General features: G+C 40.4%; 1 protein-coding gene across 1 annotated transcript in view; it reads right to left on the bottom strand.

Moving 5' to 3' along the window:
* SH2D4B (SH2 domain containing 4B) overlaps window positions 1–22,223 on the bottom strand; it is a 95,886-nt gene extending 73,663 nt beyond the window's left edge. Inside the window, exon 1 of the mRNA XM_072424130.1 lies at window positions 22,040–22,223. Within this exon, the coding sequence (XP_072280231.1) occupies window positions 22,040–22,223 (184 nt within the window). The remainder of the gene's footprint in view (window positions 1–22,039) is intronic.
* Window positions 22,224–22,754: the final 531 nt, after the last annotated feature.

Here is a 22,754-nt window from a genome sequence, read left to right as displayed (position 1 = left end):
ATCTCTTACTCTGTAACACACTTTCCAGCACAGTAATATTATGATACATTTAATTAACCTGTAGTGCCCCGGGGATTGCACACTGAGCTAATCAATGATTGTAGCCAAGGCTGCAATCATTGAGAAGAGTGTGCGATCCCCAGGGCATTACAGGTTATTTAACCTGTAGTGCCCCGGAGATCGTAGTGAAACTGCAGAGTTTATCTGCAGTTCAGTTCCTATAGTCACATGACTGTGGGAACTTTGCGGTCACAGCTGTGACTATAGGTGATCCCCAGGGTACAGGTTAATTAAGCTGTAGTGCCCAGAGGATTGCACACTGGGCTAGTCAATGATTGCAACCCAAGGCTGCAATCATTGAGAAGAGTGTGCAATCCCCTGGGCACTACAGGGTAATTAATCTGTAGTGCCCCGGGGATTGCACATTGAGCTAATCAATGATTGCAGCCAAGGCAATCATTGAGAAGAATGTGTGATCCCCAGGGCACTACAGGTTAATTAACATGTAGTGCCTAGGGGATTGTACACTGAGCTAATCAATGATTGCAGCCAAGGCCGTGGGAACTTTGTGGTCACAGCTGTGACTGCAGGCGATCCCCAGTGCACTACAAATTAATTAACCTGTAGTGCCCCGGAGATTGCACACTAAGCTAATCAATGATTGCAGCCAAGGCTGCAAACTTCGAGAAGATTGTGCGATCCCCTATTAATTAAGCTGTAGTGCCCCGTGGATCGTAGTGTAACTTCAGAGTTTATCATGGTCATGTGACTTTGGGAACTTTGCTGTCACAGCTGTGACTGCAGGTGATCCCTGGGGCACTACAAGTTATTTAACCTGTAGTGCCCCGGGGATTTCACACTAAGCTAATCAATGATTGCAGCCAAGGCTGAAATATTGTGAAGCGTGTGTGATCCCCGGGGCACTACCCTGTAGTGCTCTAGGGATCGTAGTGGAACTGCAGAGTTTATCTGTAGTTCAGTTCCCATGGTCAAATGACCGTGGGAACTTTGCAGTCACAGCCGTGCAGGCGATCTTCGGACTCTAGAGGTTGAATGGGGACAGGTTTCCCCATTCGTCACATCTAGTGCTCTGTGTTCTTGGACAGAGAAACTCTATCCAAGGACACATAAAACCAGTAAAGGGCTGCAAGAGCAATCAGATTGCTTAATAGTCCCTAAAAATAACCCAAATTCTCCCACCATTGACTTCAGTGGTGTTTGAATTCGGCATTCGATCACCCGAAGAATATCTCCCAAGAATTTGACCAACACTAGTCCTTAAAAATATTTTATTTAAAATAAAATACATCATACATTTTCAACATGTTTAAATATTTTTATGCCACCAGAACAAAATCTACAAATATTCATGTTGTCCATGGAAATTAGTCAATGCCAATCTTGACATTTGACAAAAACCTAATTTACCTTTCTAACTCCAGCCAAAAAAAGTCACATTCCCTTGCGCTGTGTAAATACAATGCTGGCCTCTTTGTTTACATCTGTATTTGTGGTGTCTGAAGCTATCAATGATTAAGTTTATTCAGTGACAGTTTTAGCTGCTGCTTGATTTTGGGAAACTAATGAGGAGTAATTACAGGTTCTTGAGATCAAAGGAGCAGCTTATTCAACTCAGCAGGAATAATGTAGGAAAAAAGCTAGTGGAGACCATATAGGGTAATTATTACAAAATCTCCTTAAAATGTTTTTTACTGTAAAACTAAAAATAGGAACTTTTCTATAGTTATTATGAATTCACCTTTAAATGTTCTTCTGATGAAGCTCAATTTGTGAAACTAATCAATAATGGAGAATTTGCATGTTTTTGCTGTAAAGAAAAAAAGGATTTTTTCTATGCGTGTATACACCTATGTGAGAAAAACTAAGTGGTTCTTAATAGCTTGTATATTTTTACATGTTTATTTTGAAACCGTGTTTTTATAGATATGTTTATAAAGTACTAAACTATAAATAGGTACCTAAAAAAACCTTTTGAAGAAACACTGGGAAAAAGGATAAACTAAGGAGGAGGCCACAATGTGCTATACATGGTGGGAAAGACTTTCCTTTTATTTTCCCCCAAAGGTGGCTCTGAAGGTAGCAAGAAAAGGGATCTAAGGTTTGATGAAACTGTAATTGAGCTATTGGGCTATCAGACATCACACCATGTTTGGTGCATGTTTTCATTCCTACTGAAACCAGCAATGTTAATGGTAAGTTTTAATTTTTTTGGTTATTTAAATAACCAAATCAGTCCAGATCTCAATCCCATAGAAAAGTGGATGGATTTGAAAAAGGGTTGTGCACTAATAATGATTATGAAACCAGCTTGAGCCTATTTGTTTAGATGAACTGAGAACATTGCAGTGTCTAGTTGAGCAAAACTGATAGAGATCTACCTACACAAACTCAAGGTTGTTATTGCTTCCAAACACGCATCTACTAAATACTGGCTTTGAGTAGGTGATTACTTATGCATTGTATTTTGTTTTCTATTCTTATTAATTAGTGGATATCTGTTCTCATCTCAACATGTCAAAGTCTTTTTCTTCACATTGCAAAGAATACATATTCCACCATTCTATTCAGTAACCATTGAAGAAAAACCCTAAGGGGATGAAAACTTCACTACATGACTTGGAGTTAGATGCTGAAACCGTTGGGGAGGGAAAGGAAAAAACAGGCATCCATCACTCCCAGAAGTTTCCAATACTGAAAAGGCTAACAAAGGCTGTAACTGTCAGTGAACTCCTACACGTACATCGCATCCCTGGTAGCAGGTGCCAGCACAGTCCTAAAGAGCCTGCCACTCAGCTACAATAAACCCAACCTCCCCTGATAAGTGTTGCTTCGGGGCATGACTCCTTGAACTGGCTTCAAGGTTCAGGTATTAAATATTCACCTCTTGTTCCCATTGCTATGATTATTTTACAGCAGATCCTGGAAATTTTCCCCTGGATTCCATTGTATAGTGGAAAGAAGATAGTACTGGGGTGATGAAAATGTTGATTGCCCTGGGATTTTCTTATTGTATTTCAAAGGACAAAGCAAATGCCATGCAGAGGACAGGTTACTAAATATAGTTGAAGGTAGCCTTATTTTCCATACAGTTATTAGAGAAATAGGTAGTGTTAGTAATTGAAAATCTAAGCTTTAATTTTTGAGAACACTCATCAAAAATATATTAGGCTGTTGCTAATATTTCTGCTTACCTGTAAACTCCTATTTTTCTTTATAGATAACCCTTTATTTTCTGGGTGGTGGAGTTGACTCCTGCCCGGGCAGACAGTAGTTATACATTCCCATATATATGCAATGACAAACAAAAAGGTAGAAGGCTATGCTAAATAACATACTAGCCTATTTTTTTTTTTTTACCAAATTCAAAGCGACATTGCAAGTAAGTGAAAATGTATTTATTAAAAGGAAAAATACTTAAAGCAAGCATTAGATATGATATGATTTGTCTGTGCTCTTGCATTGAAGTTAGTGACAGAGTTTACTTAATGCCAAGTTTCCCTCATATTAGAGACATGTATCTTGTAATTAAAGTCCCTGTGCTGAGATTTTACAGACAGACATGGTCGACGGGCTGATACAAACATGTATTTGTATGAATTTGCTGTACAAGTAAGTTGTCTGTCATTGTCAAACAGCAGTTTGTTTTATTTAAATATAAGTCTATGAAGCAGAAAACTACATAAAGGCAGAAGCCATGAACGCATTGATTTTTTTAAAAAAGAAGTAATTAGTGAACTGTAAAAGCACTACAGTACAGGGAGGCCCTGCAGCCTGCGAGAGGGGAGCTAGGTGGGGGCCAACATGACTGTGGGGGGAAGGCCAAAGGTCAAAAAATATGGTGTGAGGGGTATGGCAGGTATTGTTAAGAATTGATTGGATAATGAATAAAACAATGGGTGGGGTCACAGGAGGTCATAAAAGATCAAAGCTGCAGAGGGGGACAGCACAATTGTGACAGAAGGTGATGAGGTTCTGACGAGGTTCGCTTATTGTCTTTTATCTAATGGAAAGTGCGGAGGCTTTGTGGGCCCAGTTGCAGGCCGCAGCAGTTGGCAAAGGCCCTGGATGGTTGGAGAGTCAGTTGGCAGCCTTGGTGCAAAGCTCGGTGGTGTCGGTTCAAGTTCAAGCAGGGGAGAGGGCACGGCCTCGGCGGTCTAGGCCGCCGGTGCGCCTTAGCCCGGAAATCCCGAGGGCACGCCGTCGTATTGGGAGCCCCGTGAGGGACCCTCCAGGTTGCCCCGATGGACAGGCCGCAACTGTCACAGCGGGGGGCGCTGGGAGGAATCCCCTTCAGAGACGGAGCCCTAAGGAGCGCAGGAGGAGAAGAGGATCCTTCCTCGTCCGCGGCGCCTGTTCAACTGACGGCTGAAGGCGGAGGAACCTCAGTTAATCGGGCTTAGGCGCGGTCTCGCGAGAACAGGGGAGGAAGTTCCCGCGAGACCAGATCCGGAAGTGCGTCAAGGGATATCCGGAGGTGCCATAGAGTACCGGAAGATGGCAGAAGGCCGGCGTCGGTGGTGCCAGCTCCTGGGCTGGATGCGGCTGGCGAAGCATTGGGCGATCGGGACCCCCTGTCAGAGGGGGAACTGGAGGAGGATGGCGCCATTCTGGACACTTATCGGGGGGCGCCTAGCGTTCCGGGAATGGGACCTGCAGGCAGAAGCAGAGGACAACAAAGGGGTAAGACTTTGGGGGGCTTGGGGGGAGTGGGAGTGGGGATCTAGGGGTGTCTACTTTGTGTCCAATGGGGGGGTGGGATGTAGGGGATGTGGTACAGGGGCAGGGGGAGAGGGGGGGCTGGGGGGGTGCCACAGGTCCTGGAGGGGTTTAGACATTTGCTGCAGGAATTAATTCAGGAAGGGCGGCGTGGGGGGGGGAAGCAAGTGTGGTAGAGACTGGGGGGGCTGGGTTAGAGGTGGGGAGGTTGAAGGGGCAGACAGGACTGATACAGGAACCAGAAGGACTGGGAGATTCAGGGCCGCGGCTGAGCAGTGTTTCAGGGACGGATGTGGATCAGGTAAGTGTGGGGGATAGTGCAAAGGGTGAGGTCTATGTCTGTTTTGAAGGGCCATTGGGGTCACATTTGAAACCTGAAGTCAGGGACAGAATTTGGAGAGGTGAGTATATAGATGTGTTCACGTTGCTTCCGCTGGGGCGCTTTAACATGGAGAGGGGGGTGGTGTCGGATGGTAAGAGGGGGGATGAAGAGGCACGGAGGTATAGGCTCATCCCCAGGACTTTTGGCAATTAGTTACAGGCTTTTTCAATCCTGGCTAGTGTGGTGGGTGAGAAGGCACCAGAGAATTGTTCAGCTTTGTTTGGTTATTTGGAGAGTATCAACGAAGCTTATCGGGTGTATGGGGGTCTTGCATGGCTTCGGTATGATTAGCAATTCCGGCAGAGGAAGGCAGTGCGCCCAACCGCTCTGGATGCGGTTGATGACGTCGGCTAAGGTGAGTACTCAGTCCTTTCCCGGGGGGGCTGGAAGCTCAGGGTCCTCTGGGTTTTCAGCCTGGAGAAAGAAGGGGACTTGTTGGCAGTTCAATGAAGGTTTGTGCAGGTTTGGCTTGTCCTGCAAGTTCAAGCATGAATGTGCCGGATGTGGAGGGCCGCATGGGATTGCCAGATGTAACCGCCAGTTCAGGCAGCGCGGGGACGTCGCTGGAAAAAGGGAGGACACCGGTGATCCTAGAAAGGATGCTTCCTTTCCTAAGTAGGTAACCTGACCGGCTTGCGGCACAGGTATTGAAAGGGGGTTTTGAGTTTGGTTTTAGAATTCCCTGTAATTTGGAGGCAGTGCCACCAGTTCCAAGGAATTTTAAATCGGCTCTGCAACATCCTGAGGTTGTGGGGGAAAAATTGAGGAAGGAGTTGTTGTTGGGGCGCATGGCTGGTCCCTTTTCTGTGCCGCCTTTTGGGGATTTGGTGGTGTCGCCTCTGGGCTTGGTACCCAAGAAAGAAGGGGGCCGGTTTAGGATGATACATCACCTTTCTTTCCCAAAGGGGGGTTCAGTCAATGAGGCTATAGATCCTGAGCTTTGCTCGGTGTCCTATGCTTCTTTTAATGGGGCCCTCAAATGGGTTAGGAAATATGGAAAAGGTGCGTTGCTGGCTAAGGTTGATATTGAGGTGGCTTTTCGCCTTTTGCCAGTACACCCAGACAGTCAGAAGTTCCTGGGCTGTCATTGGCAAGGTCAGTTTTATGTGGATAGGTGTCTTCCGATGGGTTGCTCTGTATCTTGTTCTCTGTTTGAAAAATTTAGCACATTTCTTGAGTGGGTTGTGCGTGATTTAGCGGGTGTTGACTCTGTGCTGCATTATCTCGATGATTTTTTGTGTGTGGGCCCTTCTGGGACAAGAGTGTGTCACATTTTATTGGGGACGCTTCAATATGTAGCAGAGAGATTTGGAGTCCCCTTGGCACCGGAAAAGACAGAGGGCCCGGCTACAAGGTTGTCATTTTTGGGGATTGAACTTGATACAGTGAATATGGAATGCCGTTTGCCTCTGGAGAAGTTGGAAAGCCTTAAGCAGGAGGTGCGTGGTGCTTTGGTTGTTAAGAAGTTGCGTTTATGGCAAGTGCACTCGTTATTGGGAAAACTTAATTTTGCTTGCAGGATCATGCCCATGGGCAGGGTTTTTGCTGGACGCTTGGCTGCGGCTACTTCCGGCATTAGGTGTGCGGACCACTTTGTGTAGTTGTCTAAGGATCTGAAGGAGGATTTGAGAGTGTGGGCCAAGTTTTTAGCCGAATATAATGGACGGGCTCTGTGGATGGATGGTCCGGTGAGTACGGCAGACCTTAATTTATTTACTGATGCCGCTGGTTTTAAGGGTTATGGGGCATACTGTCAAGGGGCATGGAGTGCGGGTCCTTGGCCGCAGGACTGGATAGAAGCTGGTTTGGTTACTAACATTGTTTTGCTTGAATTATTTCCCATTGTGCTATCATTAGAGATCTGGGGAGAGCGGTTAGCTAATAAGAAAATACGTTTTATGTGTGATAATTTGGGAGCGGTTCAGTCTGTAAATAAATGGACGGCTTCTTCACCACCAGTAATTCGGTTGCTGAGGCATTTAGTGTTTCTTTGCTTACGTTTTAATGTATTTTTATGGGCTGTACATATTCCAGGTGTGTCCAATTCTGTGGCTGACGCTCTATCTCGCTTTCAGTGGGAGGCGTTTCGGAAGCTGGCTCCAGAAGCAGAGCAATGCGGTGTGCCGTGCTCCCCTGGGCTGTGGAAGGTTGTGACAGAAGAGTAATGGGGCTTCTGCGCCAGTCAGTAGCGAAGTCCACTTGGTCGGGATACTTGGCGGTGTGGCGGGACTGGTGTCACTTTTGTGGTGAGTTTGAAAGAGATCAGTTACTGGAGGATTGGGTGTCGGTACTATTGTGTTACATTTGTGCGCTGACGGACAATGGTATCTCTGTGTCCAGTTTGAATAAAACTATGTCTGGTTTAGCTTTTTGGTTTAAATGTTGGGGATTGGTGGATGTGACAAAATCCTTTCTGGTGCGGCAAGTGTTAAAAGGATATCGGAAGGGGAAGAGTGTGCAGGATAGCAGGCGGCCGGTTTCTTTTGCTCTGTTACTAGACATTATAAGGCACTTAGAGTTTATTTGTTTTTCATCTTATGAAGTTTTGTTATTTAAAACTGTTTTTGTGTTGGCTTTCTTTGGTGCTTTTAGGATCGGGGAGTTGTTGGGGGCTTCTGGGTCTGTGACTGGGAGTATTCAAGCTGGGGATGTTCAATTGCGGGAGGATTCTGTTCAAGTTTTTATCAGGAGATCCAAGACTGATACGGAGGGACGTGGTTTTCAGGTGCGCATGGGGAGGATACCAGGCTGTGAGGCATGTCCAGTACAGGTAGTGCATTCTTTTGTACGGGTCCGGTCGGCAGTTGGGGGGCCATTTTTGATACATGCAGATGGAAAGCGCTTGACCCGCTTCCAATTTTTAGCGGTTTTCTGTTCCTGTCTGAGAAGAGGAGGATTGGCTGCGGAGGAATACGCATCACATTCTTTCCGGATTGGGGCGGCCACGGAAGCGGCAAGATGGGGATTGGGGGAAGCGGCCATTATGCGGATCGGTAGGTGGGAGTCTGGGAGATATCGTTTGTATGTAAGGCCGCATTTAATGGACAATGTGGGTAACGCTCTGGGGTAGGGGAGTAAGTTGTTTGGAGCAGGGGAGGGGGGGGACTTGGCATTAATTTTGGCTGTACTGTTTGTTTTGTTCATTTAGGTGTTGGTCCCTGCTTGATATAGATCGTGGGCCATTCCTATGTATGCTGGGGGGCTCGGAGAGCGGCAGTTCGACCAGATGGGCACCAGTTGGGAGTTCCACGGGAAGAGGGAGTAATTCGATGGCTGGGGACCCCGGGCATGCTGTGGAGCAGAGTGCTTCCGGAAATACATAGGTTTGCACGCCTAGATAGGCCGCCAGATATAGTTGTCATTCATGCGGGCGGCAACGATTTGGGGAGTAGATCCATGCGGGAGCTTATACGGGATATTAAGTGGGGTTTTATTCGTTTGCGGGTGGCTTTTCCGGAGGTTATTGTAGTCTGGTCTGAGATGGTCGCTAGGACCAGGTGGCGCATGGCTAGATCTGTAGTCAAGATTAACAAGGCAAGGGCAAAGGTAAATAGGGAAGTCAGTAGATTTATGGCAAAAAACGGGGGTGTTGTGGTTCGACATAGGGACTTGGAGGCTGATGTCCAACCATTTTTGCAAGGTGATGGGGTTCATTTGAACGCGGTAGGTAATGATCTGTGGCTTTTGGGGTTGCAGGAGGGAATCCAAAGGGCCCTGCGGGTGTGGAGGGGCGCGCAAGGGTAAGGTTTTACCCTCGAGCGCTGTGGCGGTGTGAGGTCCTCGAGGGGAAGTGGTTGGGGAAGGTGTGTGGTAAAAGTGTGGAAGTGTGGAGAGCCATCTGTGGTATGGGGTCTCCTGGTTTGTGCAATGAGTTTGGTGAGGGGTTAACAGCAGGAGGTATGCATTGTTGATATGGTTCCTGAGGCTGTTTAGGAGCGTCTGGGAGCAGTGATGGATATATCAAGTGGAACGCAGATCCCAGATTAAGGGAAAGGGGTTAAAATGATCAAGGACCTGCCACCTGATTATTATTGTTGGAAGATAGGTTGTTAATGAGTATTATTGGTGATTGTACAATAAATGTTGAAATGTTAAAGTTGTAATTAATAAATGGCCAGTAGGCCAGTTTTACCATACCTCATTTGTCGTGGTTATTCAAGGGTTAAAAGGGGGGGGGGAGGGTTAAGTGAGGAGTAAATAGGCTCTTGCATGCCACAGTCATGTAAATGTACACATACCTTCTCTGACTTGCTCTTTGGAACTATTGAATCCCTTATATGTTAGAGGGTTGAGGGGAGGGCAGTGTATTCTGTAGTATATCAGAGAATACCTTGGCAAGGCTGGCAATTCTGTTTAGAAATTCGGTGCAACAGAAATGTCTGCCTGCTAGAATTCTAATTGTTTGTTTTGAACTTGAACATCTTCCTTAAACAACAAAAAACAAAAAAGGTGTATGTAGTGCAGAGATTTTTTGTTTGTCATTGCCTGCTTTGATGTCTGCTGCCAAAATATCCCTCACTGCTGGCTGTGTCAGTGCAGTAAGCATGTCAGGAGACACCTGTAACACAGAAGTATTTGGTGTGAGGATGAAGAAATATCAAGGCATACAGTGGTTGTCCCACTCGGATAAGTAACCAGCTGAAACAAGTGGGTTGAGTAAGCTAGGAAGCTTAAATACATGGTATTTTATTGACCATACAGCATACCCATAATCATGTCACGGGTCTGGCAAGCTCATACAAAAAGCAGTATAAGACATATAAAAAAGCTGTAAACACAATGCTACAATACCAATGAGTATATGAAATGCAGTTATTGGAATGGAAGAACATTTCCCTAGGCATATATACGTGTACAAATACATCTAAGCCTTGATATTGGAGAAAGAGCATATTTTTCCCTTTTGATATTGTTTGCTACAATGGAAATGAAAATAAGTGGCACTTATTCCCCAAAGACAAAAAAATAAAAGTACATGGACTACCCTGAACAAAAGTAATGCAATACAAACCAGTCATAAATAGAAAGATGGGAGCAAATATAGAGTGATATATCATAGCAGGTAGAGAAGGTATAGAAATATTTGTTTACATTCTAAGGCTTTTATCTCATTGTTTTAATGAAGCCAATTTATACAATTTACTCTGTGTTCTTTTGGATAAGTATGTCAAATTACATGGATTTACATGGTATACATCAAGTACAGAGATATCTCACAGACTCCCCTTGTTCTATTTCACTTGATCAGCCTTTTAGCTTTCCTATCATTTTTTATTATTAAGGGGTAAAAGCATAAATATAATGTATTATGATCCTGAAATAGTACTATATAAAGCAGGAACAATACCTTTGGTTTCTAAACTAAATTCCCTCCCCTTCCTATTTTTCTTTTTTTAGAAAAATGTTGAGGTCCATGTTGAAAAGATCACTTTTTTATGTGTGCCTTTTAATATAGTAGAAAGTTAGAGCTCTGAGCAGAGTATATATTTCCTAGGACTGGATAATATTAGCTTGATCCCACAATCTTAACCAACTTGATCTTCTTACAAGTTGGTCTAAATATCACTTCAAATATGAACGTTAAGGATTTACTTGAGGCCTTCCAAGTAAAGAAAAGAAATCTTTATATATTTTAATAAATTTGCTTGCAGACAAGACCTGAAAAAAACACTTGACTGTGGCAACACAGAGTACCGCATTCAGCAAATTCCTCTCCCTACCCCTTTGTTACACACCCGGAACACATACAGTTAGGTCCATAAATATTTGGACAGAAACAACTTTTTTTCTAATGTTGGTTCTGTACATTACCACAATTAATTTTAAATGAAACGACTCAGATGCAGTTGAACTGCAGACTTTCAGCTTTAATTCAGTGGGTTGAACAAAAAGATTGCATAAAAATGTGAGGAACTAAATGTGAGGCCTTTTTTTACACAATCACTTCATTTCAGGGGCTCAAAAGTAATTGGACAAATTAAAAAGCTGAAAATAAAATGTTCATTTCTATTACTTGGTTTGTAACCCTTTGCTGCTGGCAATGACAGCCCGTAGTCTTGAACTCATGGACATCACCAGATGCTGGGTTTCCTCCTTTTTAATGTTCTGCCAGGCCTTTACTGCAGCGGCTTTCAGTTGCTGTTTGTTTGTGGGTCTTTCTGTCCGAAGTTTAGTCTTCAACAAGTGAAATGCATGCTCAATTGGGTTCAGATCAGGTGACTGACTTGGCAATTCAAGAATATTCCACTTCTTTGCTTTAATAAACTTCTGGGTTGCTTTGACTATATGTTTTGGGTCATTGTTGATCTGTATTATGAAACGCCGCCCAATCAATGTGGCTGCATTTAGCTGGATTTAAGCAGACAGTATGTCTCTGAACACCTCAGAATTCATTCAGCTGCTTCTGTCCTGTGTCCCATCATGGATAAACACTAGTGTCCCAGTGCCACTGGCAGCCATGCATGCCCAAGCCATCACACTGCCTCCGCCATGTTTTACAGATGATGTGGTATGCTTTGGATCATGAGCTGTTCCACGCCTTCTCCATACTTTTTTCTTGCCATCATTCTGGTAAAGGTTGATCTTGGTTTCATCTGTACAAAGAATGTTTTTCCAGAACTGTGCTGGCTTTCTTAGATGTTTTTGAGCAAAGTCCAACCTAGCCTTTCTATTCTTGAGGCTTATGAGTGGCTTGCACCTTGCAGTACACCCTCTGTATTTACTTTCATCCAGTCTTCACTTTATGGTAGACTTGGATATCAATACGCCTACTTCCTGGAGAGTGTTGTTCACTTGGTTGGCTGTTGTGAAGGGATTTCTCTTCACCATGGAAATGATTCTGCGATCATCCACCACTGTTGTCTTCCGTGGATGTCCAGGCCTTTTGCCGTTGCTGAGTTCACCAGTGCTTTGTTTCTTTCTCATAATGTACCAAACTGTAGATTTTGCCACTCCTAATATTGTAACAATTTCTCGGATGGGTTTTTTCTGTTTTTGCAGCTTAAGGATGGCTTGTTTTACCTGCATGGAGAGCTCCTATGACCGCATGTTGTCTGTTCACAGCAAAATCTTCAACATACTAGCACCCCCCACCCCCCACCCCCCCTAAATCAACTCCAGGCCATTGATCTGCTTAATTGATTATGACATAAGGACATAAGGAAGAAATTGCCCACACCAGCCCATGAAATAGCCTTTGAGTCAATTGTCCAATTACTTTTAAGCCCCTGAAATGAAGTGATTGTGTTAAAAAAAAGCTTTAGTTCCACACATTTGTATGCAATCTTTACAATTAATTGTGGTAATGTACAGAACCAAAAGTAGAAAAAAAATTGTCTTTGTCCAAATATTTATGGACCTAACTGTACATACACCAATAGTGGTTTAAATAACCTCTTAAATAAAATTAACTTTACCATATACCAAATCCCAAATAACAAACCAAATAGGACATAGTATTAACTATAACATAACCACAGTTAGATAATGTTTTTCTATATAACACTATACTGAGATCCTTCTTACACTTTAGTTACCCGTCCGCAAAGGCCTCCCCCTTCCACCAACCCCCCTTTTAGGGACCTGCGCCACCATGATCCATATGCTCCCTTTCGCATCCACACCATGCTAGGGAAAGATATCAGCACTATTCATAGTCCCCATCCAACAAACATTCCAACCATGACTATTCACCACAATTTTCCAGATATTCCACACCAAGGATGGATCTGCCACACCACTGAAACCACTACAATTATCTTGGAGGACCTCCACACAACTAAACTAACCTCCTTCAATCCCCAACGGGTCAGAAAACCATTTCACTCACTCTGTCCCACCACCAATTGACCCCATTCTTTGTTCCTTTCCCTTTTAACACTTTAACCCCACCTCTATATCACAATTCCCCTCCCACATTATTATCCCCCACATAACCCCACCTTCAACTTTATTCCCCCCAGTCTTGCATGCCACTACGCTTCGCTTTCCAATGTCAAACAGAAAATTGAAAACTTCTACATTTTAATTAATCTCCATCAATGCTGATTAACATTGTGTGTGGTTCAAAATTCTGTCTTTATTACTCCGTACCCTAAGTCTATCCTTGGGGGGTTTCCATTATGGTTATGTAGTGTTATGTAGTTAGTCTGTGTTATGTAGAGTCAGGCTTTAGGCAGCCACTACAAAGATGGATTAATTTACTAAATTTGTAGAGACAGTTCAATAACTTGGCAAGGCTGACATCTGACAACACTAACAGCAGCACTCCCTCTCTATTGCCACCTTGCTTACACTGAGTTTCTGATAAGTAACATTCTCAACTATCCCCCGAGAAAGCCGCAAGGCGAAACACATCGGGATTTTCCGAACGCTATATGACCATTTTTACTGTTTATAATTGATTTAGGGATCATTTCTGTGTAGGAAAATGGTCACTTTCCCCATGAATACTGACGGCGATCCTGAGTGTGGATCGGGGTAAATTTTACATACCAAAACTCACACACACTCGGGGTCGCAAAAAAAATCCTACCTGCTCCCTTCCATCCAGCGGCATCCTCTAGTAAACCCAGGCCGGCTTCTGCATAACATTCTCGGCTCCATCGATGTGATGCTTGAAGCGTCGGTACCCTGGGGAGGTGTGGCTTAGCCTGACATTTTCGAAGCAGATTACATTGTAATCTGCATTTAAAACATTGATCACAGTACAAAAAAGTTAAAAAAATAAATAAATCCAAATAATGAATCCAAAATTTATACTAATATTGTACCCTTGTTTAGACAAATAAAAAAAAAGTTTAAATTTTTTTAAATAAAATTATCAAATGCATTTTTTTATTATTATTATTTATAAATATTTATTATATTTTGTTTTTTAGATTTGTGTTTCAAACTTATCATACCCGGAAGTTATTCCTAAAAATTACAGACTTAAAATATTAAACAACAAATTTCCATGCAAAACAATGTACTGCTGTTGACATAATAATAATATGGACATATTCAGACTGCCAGGGAGGTTATTGGTGGTGACCTGTCAGATCAACCTTTATATAAATAATTGGTCATTTTCCCCATGAAAGCTTATTGGGGATGGCCCTTTACACCATTTTTTTATATACCTTTCCTAAGTGTATTGTATGAACTTTTTGTATACTTATACATGTGATTATTGCTAAAAAAAAAAAACAGCTTTCTTTCATTTCTTTTGAAACTACTGCATACATATTTGTGCCATATTTACAGTTGACAGTCTCTACCCCTTCAGTAAATCAACTATATTGTATTTTTTACATTATGTATACACATATTACTGGGAAACAACTCCATGCCCACTGTTCAACACAGCCAAGTCTGCATTTTAGACCTTGCTTTGTCCCATTGAATTGAAAACAAGACCCAGCTAGTCATCAGTGCTATGCCTTATTCAGTAAGTGCTCTATTCACATCACAGCACATGTGCTTCAAAAATCATGTGTGAGTGTACCTAGACACATATCATACTAACAGTACTTGTTGACCAAAAGGCTTAAAAGCCTAAGTAACTGTTTGTACATAACATATCAAGACGTGGTTATGCTCCTTTAAATCATCTTTACTTCAATGTCAATTAGGCGCTTACTGAGTCTGACATAACGCTGGTGACATTTGTTTGTATTCTATATTGTTTTTATGTTACTGAGAAGTGGCAGCTTAGAAAGCACAGGCTGCTTTATAGCTGATTGGGAGTTTTAGAGCCATTTCAGACCCACGATGAGCGAGAGCCAACCATTGCATGGCTGTTGCAGATCTCAGTGTGGTTAGTTATAGAGACATGACTCCTTTGGCTATGGGTTTTTTAAGCGCTTTTGGCGCGGTTTGCCAGCCAAGCAATTTGAAAGAGCCCTAAAACTAAATCTACCACTGGGAGATGATATATAGTAAGCTGCCATTACTGATATCATTGTAAATATTAATAATTACCTGGATTGAATTCTGACATATTGGTGTCAGTAGTTGCAGTCACACCTGAAATAATCATACAGATAACTGGGTGATAATTAGCTGAACACCTGAGCTGTATTCTTATTCTGGGTCAGTGACCAGAAGGATCAGAACACCAACCAGACAAGATGCATATCAGAGAGCCAGGTCAGGAATGATAGTTTATATTATGTTTCTTTGATAAAAGCTGAAATCTGCTTCTAGCCTTCCCCTATTTTACTACGCAAATGCATTTTTGTTGGTGCTGTGGTTCTCCCAACTTTCTCTCTGGTAAAATGTTGTTTAGTGAGATCAAGTTGAGAGCCCTGGTTGCAATAAAAAAACTGCCAGGGCTCTGAACTTCCTCTGCATGCATAAGTAGGAAAATACATTTTAGGGATACACACTTTATAAGAAAATCATGATATTGTTGTTTTGAACAGTGCTTGATGGTTTTCATTGATCGTTGTCTGAATATTTCCCATCATTCCTGGCACTGATGATCATAGAAAATCTAAAGAGTAATGTTTGTTGCATAGATTTTAGAAAGAAAAGCACTGATTCCAAAACACAAATTTGAGAGACTCTGCCAAAAATGTTTTTAACAAAATTACAAAGGATTGTACATTTCTTCTGTGGCATAATTTCCCTTTTACTATGGACACTAGTCTCAGCATTCATAGCTGAGCATGGCTCTGAATACTATTTAAGGATTTAGTCCCCCTGTCTGAACTTCACATTGAGCAACTAGATGGCAGCTACTCCACCCTCACTATACCCAGTGGCAAGTTACCTACCTACCCACAGTAAGGCCCTAAAGCAAGCTAGGGGTAAGTAAGTGTTTGCCGCTGGGGATAGAGAGGATTATGGTGGTAGAGTGACTGCAAGCTCCATGTAGATTCAACCTCATTGCATTGTAATTCCCAACACACTTATCTATTACGCTGACCTATGTGGCAGAAAGGACACAGTGACAATATTGTGCAGTCTGTAATATCATTGTGTTTGTGATCCTTACCTGGAATATAGGTCAGTCATTTGCAATTATGTTTTATAATACAAATAGTAATTCATGAATCACAGATCTCAGATGGTGATTTAGAGACATCGCCAGCACAGCAATCAGAATACAAATTGTGTACCTGATAATGATGATTGGTGAGCTTATTACCTGCTATCAGGTATAGAATGGTCACATACTGGAAATAAAACAAAATGGCTATTTCATTTAATGCCAATATGCTTACAGTATTCTTTGATGGCAGAAAGGAAGTTTCTTTTACAATATTTTGAAAATAACATAAATGATTCTGAAAATCTATACTTGACAAAAAAGATTACAGAAAAGAAAACAGAACAAAAGTATGATGGTATGAATCAATCATGACTTAATGAATTTAAATGGAAAGTTACAACTAGGCCTAAAAAGTATAACAATACAACCAAAGTTGTATAAGGGGCCAAATAGGCTGTGGGTTGTATACATAATAAATAAGGTTTTAAAATCAAAGAGCAAATTATTCACCTGGTAAAAATCCCCCTTTTAGCAGTGCACACAGTACATTGCAGCACACTAATAGGCATTGTGGTGCTTTTTGTTGGTTTGTTTTTTCAGATTATTGTGCTTTAAGGCAATGCATGTTAACATACAGCACAAGGTAGGGCTATATGGAAGTGTGTGTGTGTGTGTGTGTGTGTGTGTGTGTGTGTGTGTCAAAGGGGTGGTAGGAGGTTAGGAGAACTGTTTAGGGTTCAGATTTGTGTCACAGATATTTGATTCATAAAATTCAAGATACATTCAGACCTATTCTATCCATTTTGCAATGGAATAAAAGCATAATGAAAGTGAAGCAAAGTAATACACTAAGAAAAGCAAATATTTACAGTTACAAACAATAACACATTTTATTATCCACTGACCCAATCTCCAAATTTTTCAGGCTAATTTTTCTTACTACATAAAGTATTTACATATTATAGTATACATTATTTATCAAGCCTATTTTTAATCTTATCTGGAAAAACAAACCATTTACTTCCATATATTTTCTATTTTAAATTAATATTATAGTTCCACATACTTGTAAGCACACAAATACAAAGAGGTACATATTATGGCAGACCTTTAGAAATCAATGCTCTTGCCATTCACGTTAAAGTATGATAGTGTTCAAAACCTGTATGCCATTTTTAATACTATTCAGATTTCAATGGTCCATGATAGAGGACAGAGCAGTTGAGTATCATATTCTTTCCAAGTTCATTTCTTGAACTAATAAGCTTGTTGAAAGGCAATCTCAACCCAGCATAATTGAAGAACATTACAACCTAATGTTCTAATTTAATTTGAGAATGTTATTCTTGCAAATCTTTATCCGGGTATAAGCCATCCAAAGAATCCCTATGGCACGTCTGTAGCCAATTTTCCAATCATGTCATAGTAAACTGGGGCTCACTATTGATAACAATGATACTCTGAGCCATTGATTTGATTGCTGCATTTTCCTCCACAGAACTGAAGCTCATCAATGCTATTAAAAGGAAAACCTCATTGTAAAGAAAATTGTAGGGCGAGGCGGGGTGATTTTAAACTGCAGTTTGGCTGTCAAGATAATGTGCAAGTTAAAGCAAAACTTCACCTAGCAAAATGTGTGCAGAATTCAATCAGAAAGTAATACAAGGAAGTACCAGGAGAACAGTAAAGGAGCAGAAAAATGCTGTTTTTCTCACATTCCAGGCAATTAATTGCTATTTTTTGTCTTTTGGAATAAATTGTAACTCAATACAATTAAAATTAATGGCTCATTGTTTTCTGAGGCGTGTTTTCTTCTGGATCGCCAAGGTAATTAAAAATATCTTTTTTTTAAAATGAAATTGTACATGTGCACATTTTCCATTTATTTCTGCTCTTGTCTATAAGGAAACAACACTGAATTGTATATATGTTCTTAAAGCTAAATAATGTACTTGGACAATGCAATATTTAAGTGTATATATGGGCAAAGCTGTTTTGGTTTCAATAAAAAAGGGAAAAGTTAAAACCCTACTACAATATTGTTGGGGGTTGTGTACCTATGGTGACATTTCTCTTTACTTCCTATCCCAGAGACACAACAGAACATCAGCAGTATTCTCTAAATGTGAAGAGAATTCCAAGTTTCAACTACAGTTTGGTAGTTTTTGCAGATTTCATAAATGATCACTTTACAGGCTAACTTTGTGATGTCTGGGTCAGACTGGTAGTTAGCTTTACTTTGGGGCATACTAGAATTTGCTGGGATAGAATTCCACCAGCAATCTTTTTGTTACTTAAATTATAGATTCAAATTTGCTTTCTAAGGTAGTCATGTTTCCAAAAGAAAGCACTAACACCAGGAATATTTAAATACTACCCTTGCAGTTGTTCTTCTCCCCAATCCCCTCCTCCTTGTGTTCAGGTTAACTGCTTGCTTGAGAGTAGAAAAAAAATCACTTTTACATAACTAATTCATCAATTACTTAGCAGGCTGTTTTGATTAATTTTCCATCTCTTCTGCAGAGTCTTTTTGACATTATCATCTCCCCTGAATATTCAGTATCCCTGTATTATAGGTTAGGCTGCCAAAGGCCTTCCTACAACCAGGGATGATTGGAAGAACTGCACACAGGCTTTTGTGAAGTGAGGGGTCAGGCAAGTGAAAATACTGTTACCCACAATAGAAAAAAACAAGCATTTACCCTTGTGGTGTGGGGGTTTTAAAATTCTTTCCAGTCCAGCTGGAATAAAGCTTTGTATTGGGTGGGAGTATGTATGTCGAGGAGTATCTAGTTTTTATTGTTGGTCAACCAATCCAAAATCCTATTCTTCTGTTGCACCTCTGATCTCCTAAAGCCTGTCACTGGACAAAACACATGTAAATGTACTGACTGCCCTAGGACATATCGACTTGGAACTGAGATTGGGGTCATTGGAAGGTGGAAAGTAAAGGAAAGGATTATTGACATTTGGAGACTGGGATACTGAACTTAATTACAAATGCTCTACATTGTGGGTCTAAGGATTTGGTTAGCATGGAAGGTAAGAGGACAAAGAATTCACTCATACCAGAAAAAAATACCCAATGAAATTTATACTTCAGTATAATACAAGATAATTTTATGGTACAGTTTATAGAAGCCCCAACTAGAAATGATACTCTGCTGGACCTAGTTCTTTCTAACAATGCAGAGCCTATAACCATTGTGCATATAAAAGACAATCTGGGTAGCAGTGACCATAATATGGTTTAATTTAATGTAAGTGGTAAACAGAAAAGATAAAAACATTTCATTCTTTAAGAGAGCAAATTTTGCATTAATAAGGACAGCCCTCTGTGGCTTGGACTGGGAGACAATATTGTCCTCAAAGAATGTTTGTTTCATGTCTGTTCTACACAAGCACATTGAAAAATATATTCTAATAGGTTTTAAGAGGTTAAAATTTAAACCTATGTGGCTCACAGCTGATGTTTGCTGGAGGAAAATGAAGTTTAAGCTCCGGATAAGGAAGGGATTCTTCACTGTAAGGTCTGTGAAAATGTGGAATCGGCTCCCTCAGAAAGTAGTTTCACCAACTATTATAGATTGCTTTAAGAAAAAGCTGGATGTTTTTCTAGAAGCACAAAATTTACCTGGGTAATAAAGCTTTGAAGTAAAGATAACAGAGACTGTTGATCCAGGGAACATCCCGATCGCCTCATGGAACCGGGAAGGAATTTTTGCCCCTGTTGGAGCAAATTGTACCAGGGTTTTTTTTGCCTTCCTCTTGACCAAGTATGTCCATAGGGTTTTTTTTATCTGGGATATGTTTATTTCCCTAGTGATTGAACTTGATGAAATTTTGTCTTTTTTTTCTACCTAAGCGCTCTGTAACAATGTAACATTATAAAAAGGACATTTATAAAGACATTTCTATTTTGTATTCATTAGAGCCTCACAGGGTTCCTTTCCTCAGGACAAAAATGGTGACTTCTCCATCTTGTTATATGGATTCTTTCATGGTGCCATCCCTTAGTCATGAACAGTGTTTTCTCACAGTGTTAAGGAAAAGTTATTCTAGTACATTACCGGTATGTATAAACCTAATTTGGCGGCACATTTTGTTAATGCATTTTTTGGAACATTTCTATGAACCTTTAGGCACTAATATTTGTGGAAGTTTGGATCCAATGGTGTTCCTTTTCATTTTTGGATATTTTCACTTTTCACAATGTCACAGGGTCATGCAATTTTTGGGCCTAAAACTTTTTATTAAGTATAGTCTTTCATATTTTTCAAGCTCATAGAAAGTTTGGAGATTACTTCGTTTTTGCACTACACATAATTTTAGCATTGCTTAAAATTAAAAGTTTGACTTCGATAGATATTTGTGAAATAAATTTAAATACATTTATAAATCGTTTTTATTCTGCTTGTAAAAAATTGGTCCAGCAGTGAAATGGTTACTTTTTATTTCACATTTGTTTTGTATTCTTGGGAGCCTAGCTCCTGAGAGTGATGACCATACTATAATAAAATTTTATGCCACTATGCTGCTCGCATGTTGCATAGCAACAGGTACACAATGTAATTCTGTAAATCTAATGAAAATATTGGTAACATTATAAAGGGATGTGTTGCTTCAAAGATGTTTATTGTTCCAGTAAGGTTAGTCTAAGTTCAAACATGACTTGCATTATTGTACCAAACTTTCGACAATATGTTTTATCTTAGACATGAAAATTTTATATTGCCTTCAACTAGCATAATCTTCACATGTCCTTTTTTATTTCTCTTATCCATAAAGCAAAGCTTTTATGAAATAAAAAATTGTTTATTTTTTGGGGGGTCAACTTAGACTTTGTGAGGAGGAAAGACAATTCTTTTGTTACATAGATTCAGGTCATAAAAATAAAGCAAAATAATAAATACATTTCCTGACATATCCTTTGTTGAATATACAGTAATGGACAGGATTTGAAGGCTTAACAATGAAAAAAAATGTAGGCACATATTGCTCTTAAGGTATGATGTCTTTTCTGACATCAGTGACTTTTGCTATAATACAGAAGGAATGTTTGCAGAAATCATTTATTCTCTAATGGCACATGTGTATGTGCTGTTATAAAGAAATTCATGGGTTTTGACATTCATACAAGAGGTAAGACAAAACACATAATCTGAAAATTTAAAGGATAATGCATTGTAGAATATTACAAAAAAATAAGTTATTTATATTTTTAATCATTAAATCCTATAATGCAGTTAATATTACTTATTAGTGATAACCAGCTCAGCCAGTTTAGTATGGGCATCCACATTAAGATTGTGTTACCAATGTGTTTGCAATTGTGGCACACTATTACACATATTTTGGCCCTTGGCATATAACACATTAGAAGTGTGAATATGATCATTCTTTTTGGAGCAAGTATGAAAAAGTTAGAATCCCTGTTTTTTTATTGCTATTTATGTCCTTGCTTGTTGGATTCTCCTGACTAATGTCAATGAGACTAATGTAAATTCCAGAATCCTAGAATGGGTTCTAATGAGTACCCCCATTTCATGGACCGCAATCTAGGAGGGCTGTTCTCCTCACTTTGTAGAGATTTCCTATTCTCTTCTGTTGCATACTCGGGAAAGAAATTAAAGGCATCTCTTCTAAGAGACAGAGACTGAAACAATAAAGTTTGCCTATATACATTTTAAGAGATAATTGATACTTTAAACAGTTATTTTTTCCCCGATTGTTAATATTTTAAATGGCACACTTTTTTAGGAAACCTTAGTCAAATGGAGAACAAATGAAATCTTTAACAATACCATCATACAAAATGATACAAATTAACCTGAAACATTCTGCCCTTAGGTTGTCCCCTTCTTGGCCCTTCAATGACCTGGGGTCAATTTAATTCTCTCATTTTCAATATAAAGTAGTGCTTTCTTATTTCTAGGACTTACTGTGTTGGAACTTGGCTTTGATCTTCAGCTTTGATTCTTCCTTGTCCAGAATTTTGTCCCATTCATTCCAACGTCGAATTTGTTCTTCCCTCATTTTGTAGAAGAGGATTTGTTTCTGCTCCTCATTGAGCTCGGCCAAAAGATCAGGATCAATGTACATGTCCCTTAAAATCTGTTGCAACATGATGCTAGGATTTTCTCTTTATGATAAAACGCACAAAGGTGAACCTGTTCCAGAATTCTTGTTGCTCTCATTGTTTATTTTTCATGATTGGTGAAGGAAGTGCATCTCTACATTATTGTGTGAATAAATATGTATATCTAGTTGTTGGAAACTAATCTAGCTTTTGAAGATGCTACAAAAAAGTAAAATTACACAAGGAACTCTAAAAGGCAGCAAGTTAATAGAGTATCACACTCTCTATGGTTGATTGTTTCTGGCTTTGAAGCAATGTATGCTCAGGATAACAATGTTTTTAGTGATGTCATGGTTAAAGTAACCGCTACACCGGCAATATCCATGTCAAAGCTGTTCGGCCTTTGGCAACTGATCTCTGGTGACAGACAGGAAGGCTTGGTTTTGTTCTGAGTGCCATCCGATTACTTCACAGGGCAGCCTTGCGCTAGGCAGCTGGGTATGAGGTTTCACTCTTTGATTAACTATTCTACTGCTGAAGGTACTTCGGTGGCATAATACAAAGCAAATACATCAATC

The sequence above is a fragment of the Pyxicephalus adspersus genome, chromosome 10 (genome assembly GCF_032062135.1).
Source record: "Pyxicephalus adspersus chromosome 10, UCB_Pads_2.0, whole genome shotgun sequence".
In the NCBI taxonomy this organism is placed as follows: Eukaryota; Metazoa; Chordata; class Amphibia; order Anura; family Pyxicephalidae; genus Pyxicephalus; species Pyxicephalus adspersus.
The sequence above is the reverse complement of the archived record's forward strand: the minus strand, read 5'-3'. Positions and strand labels throughout refer to the sequence as shown.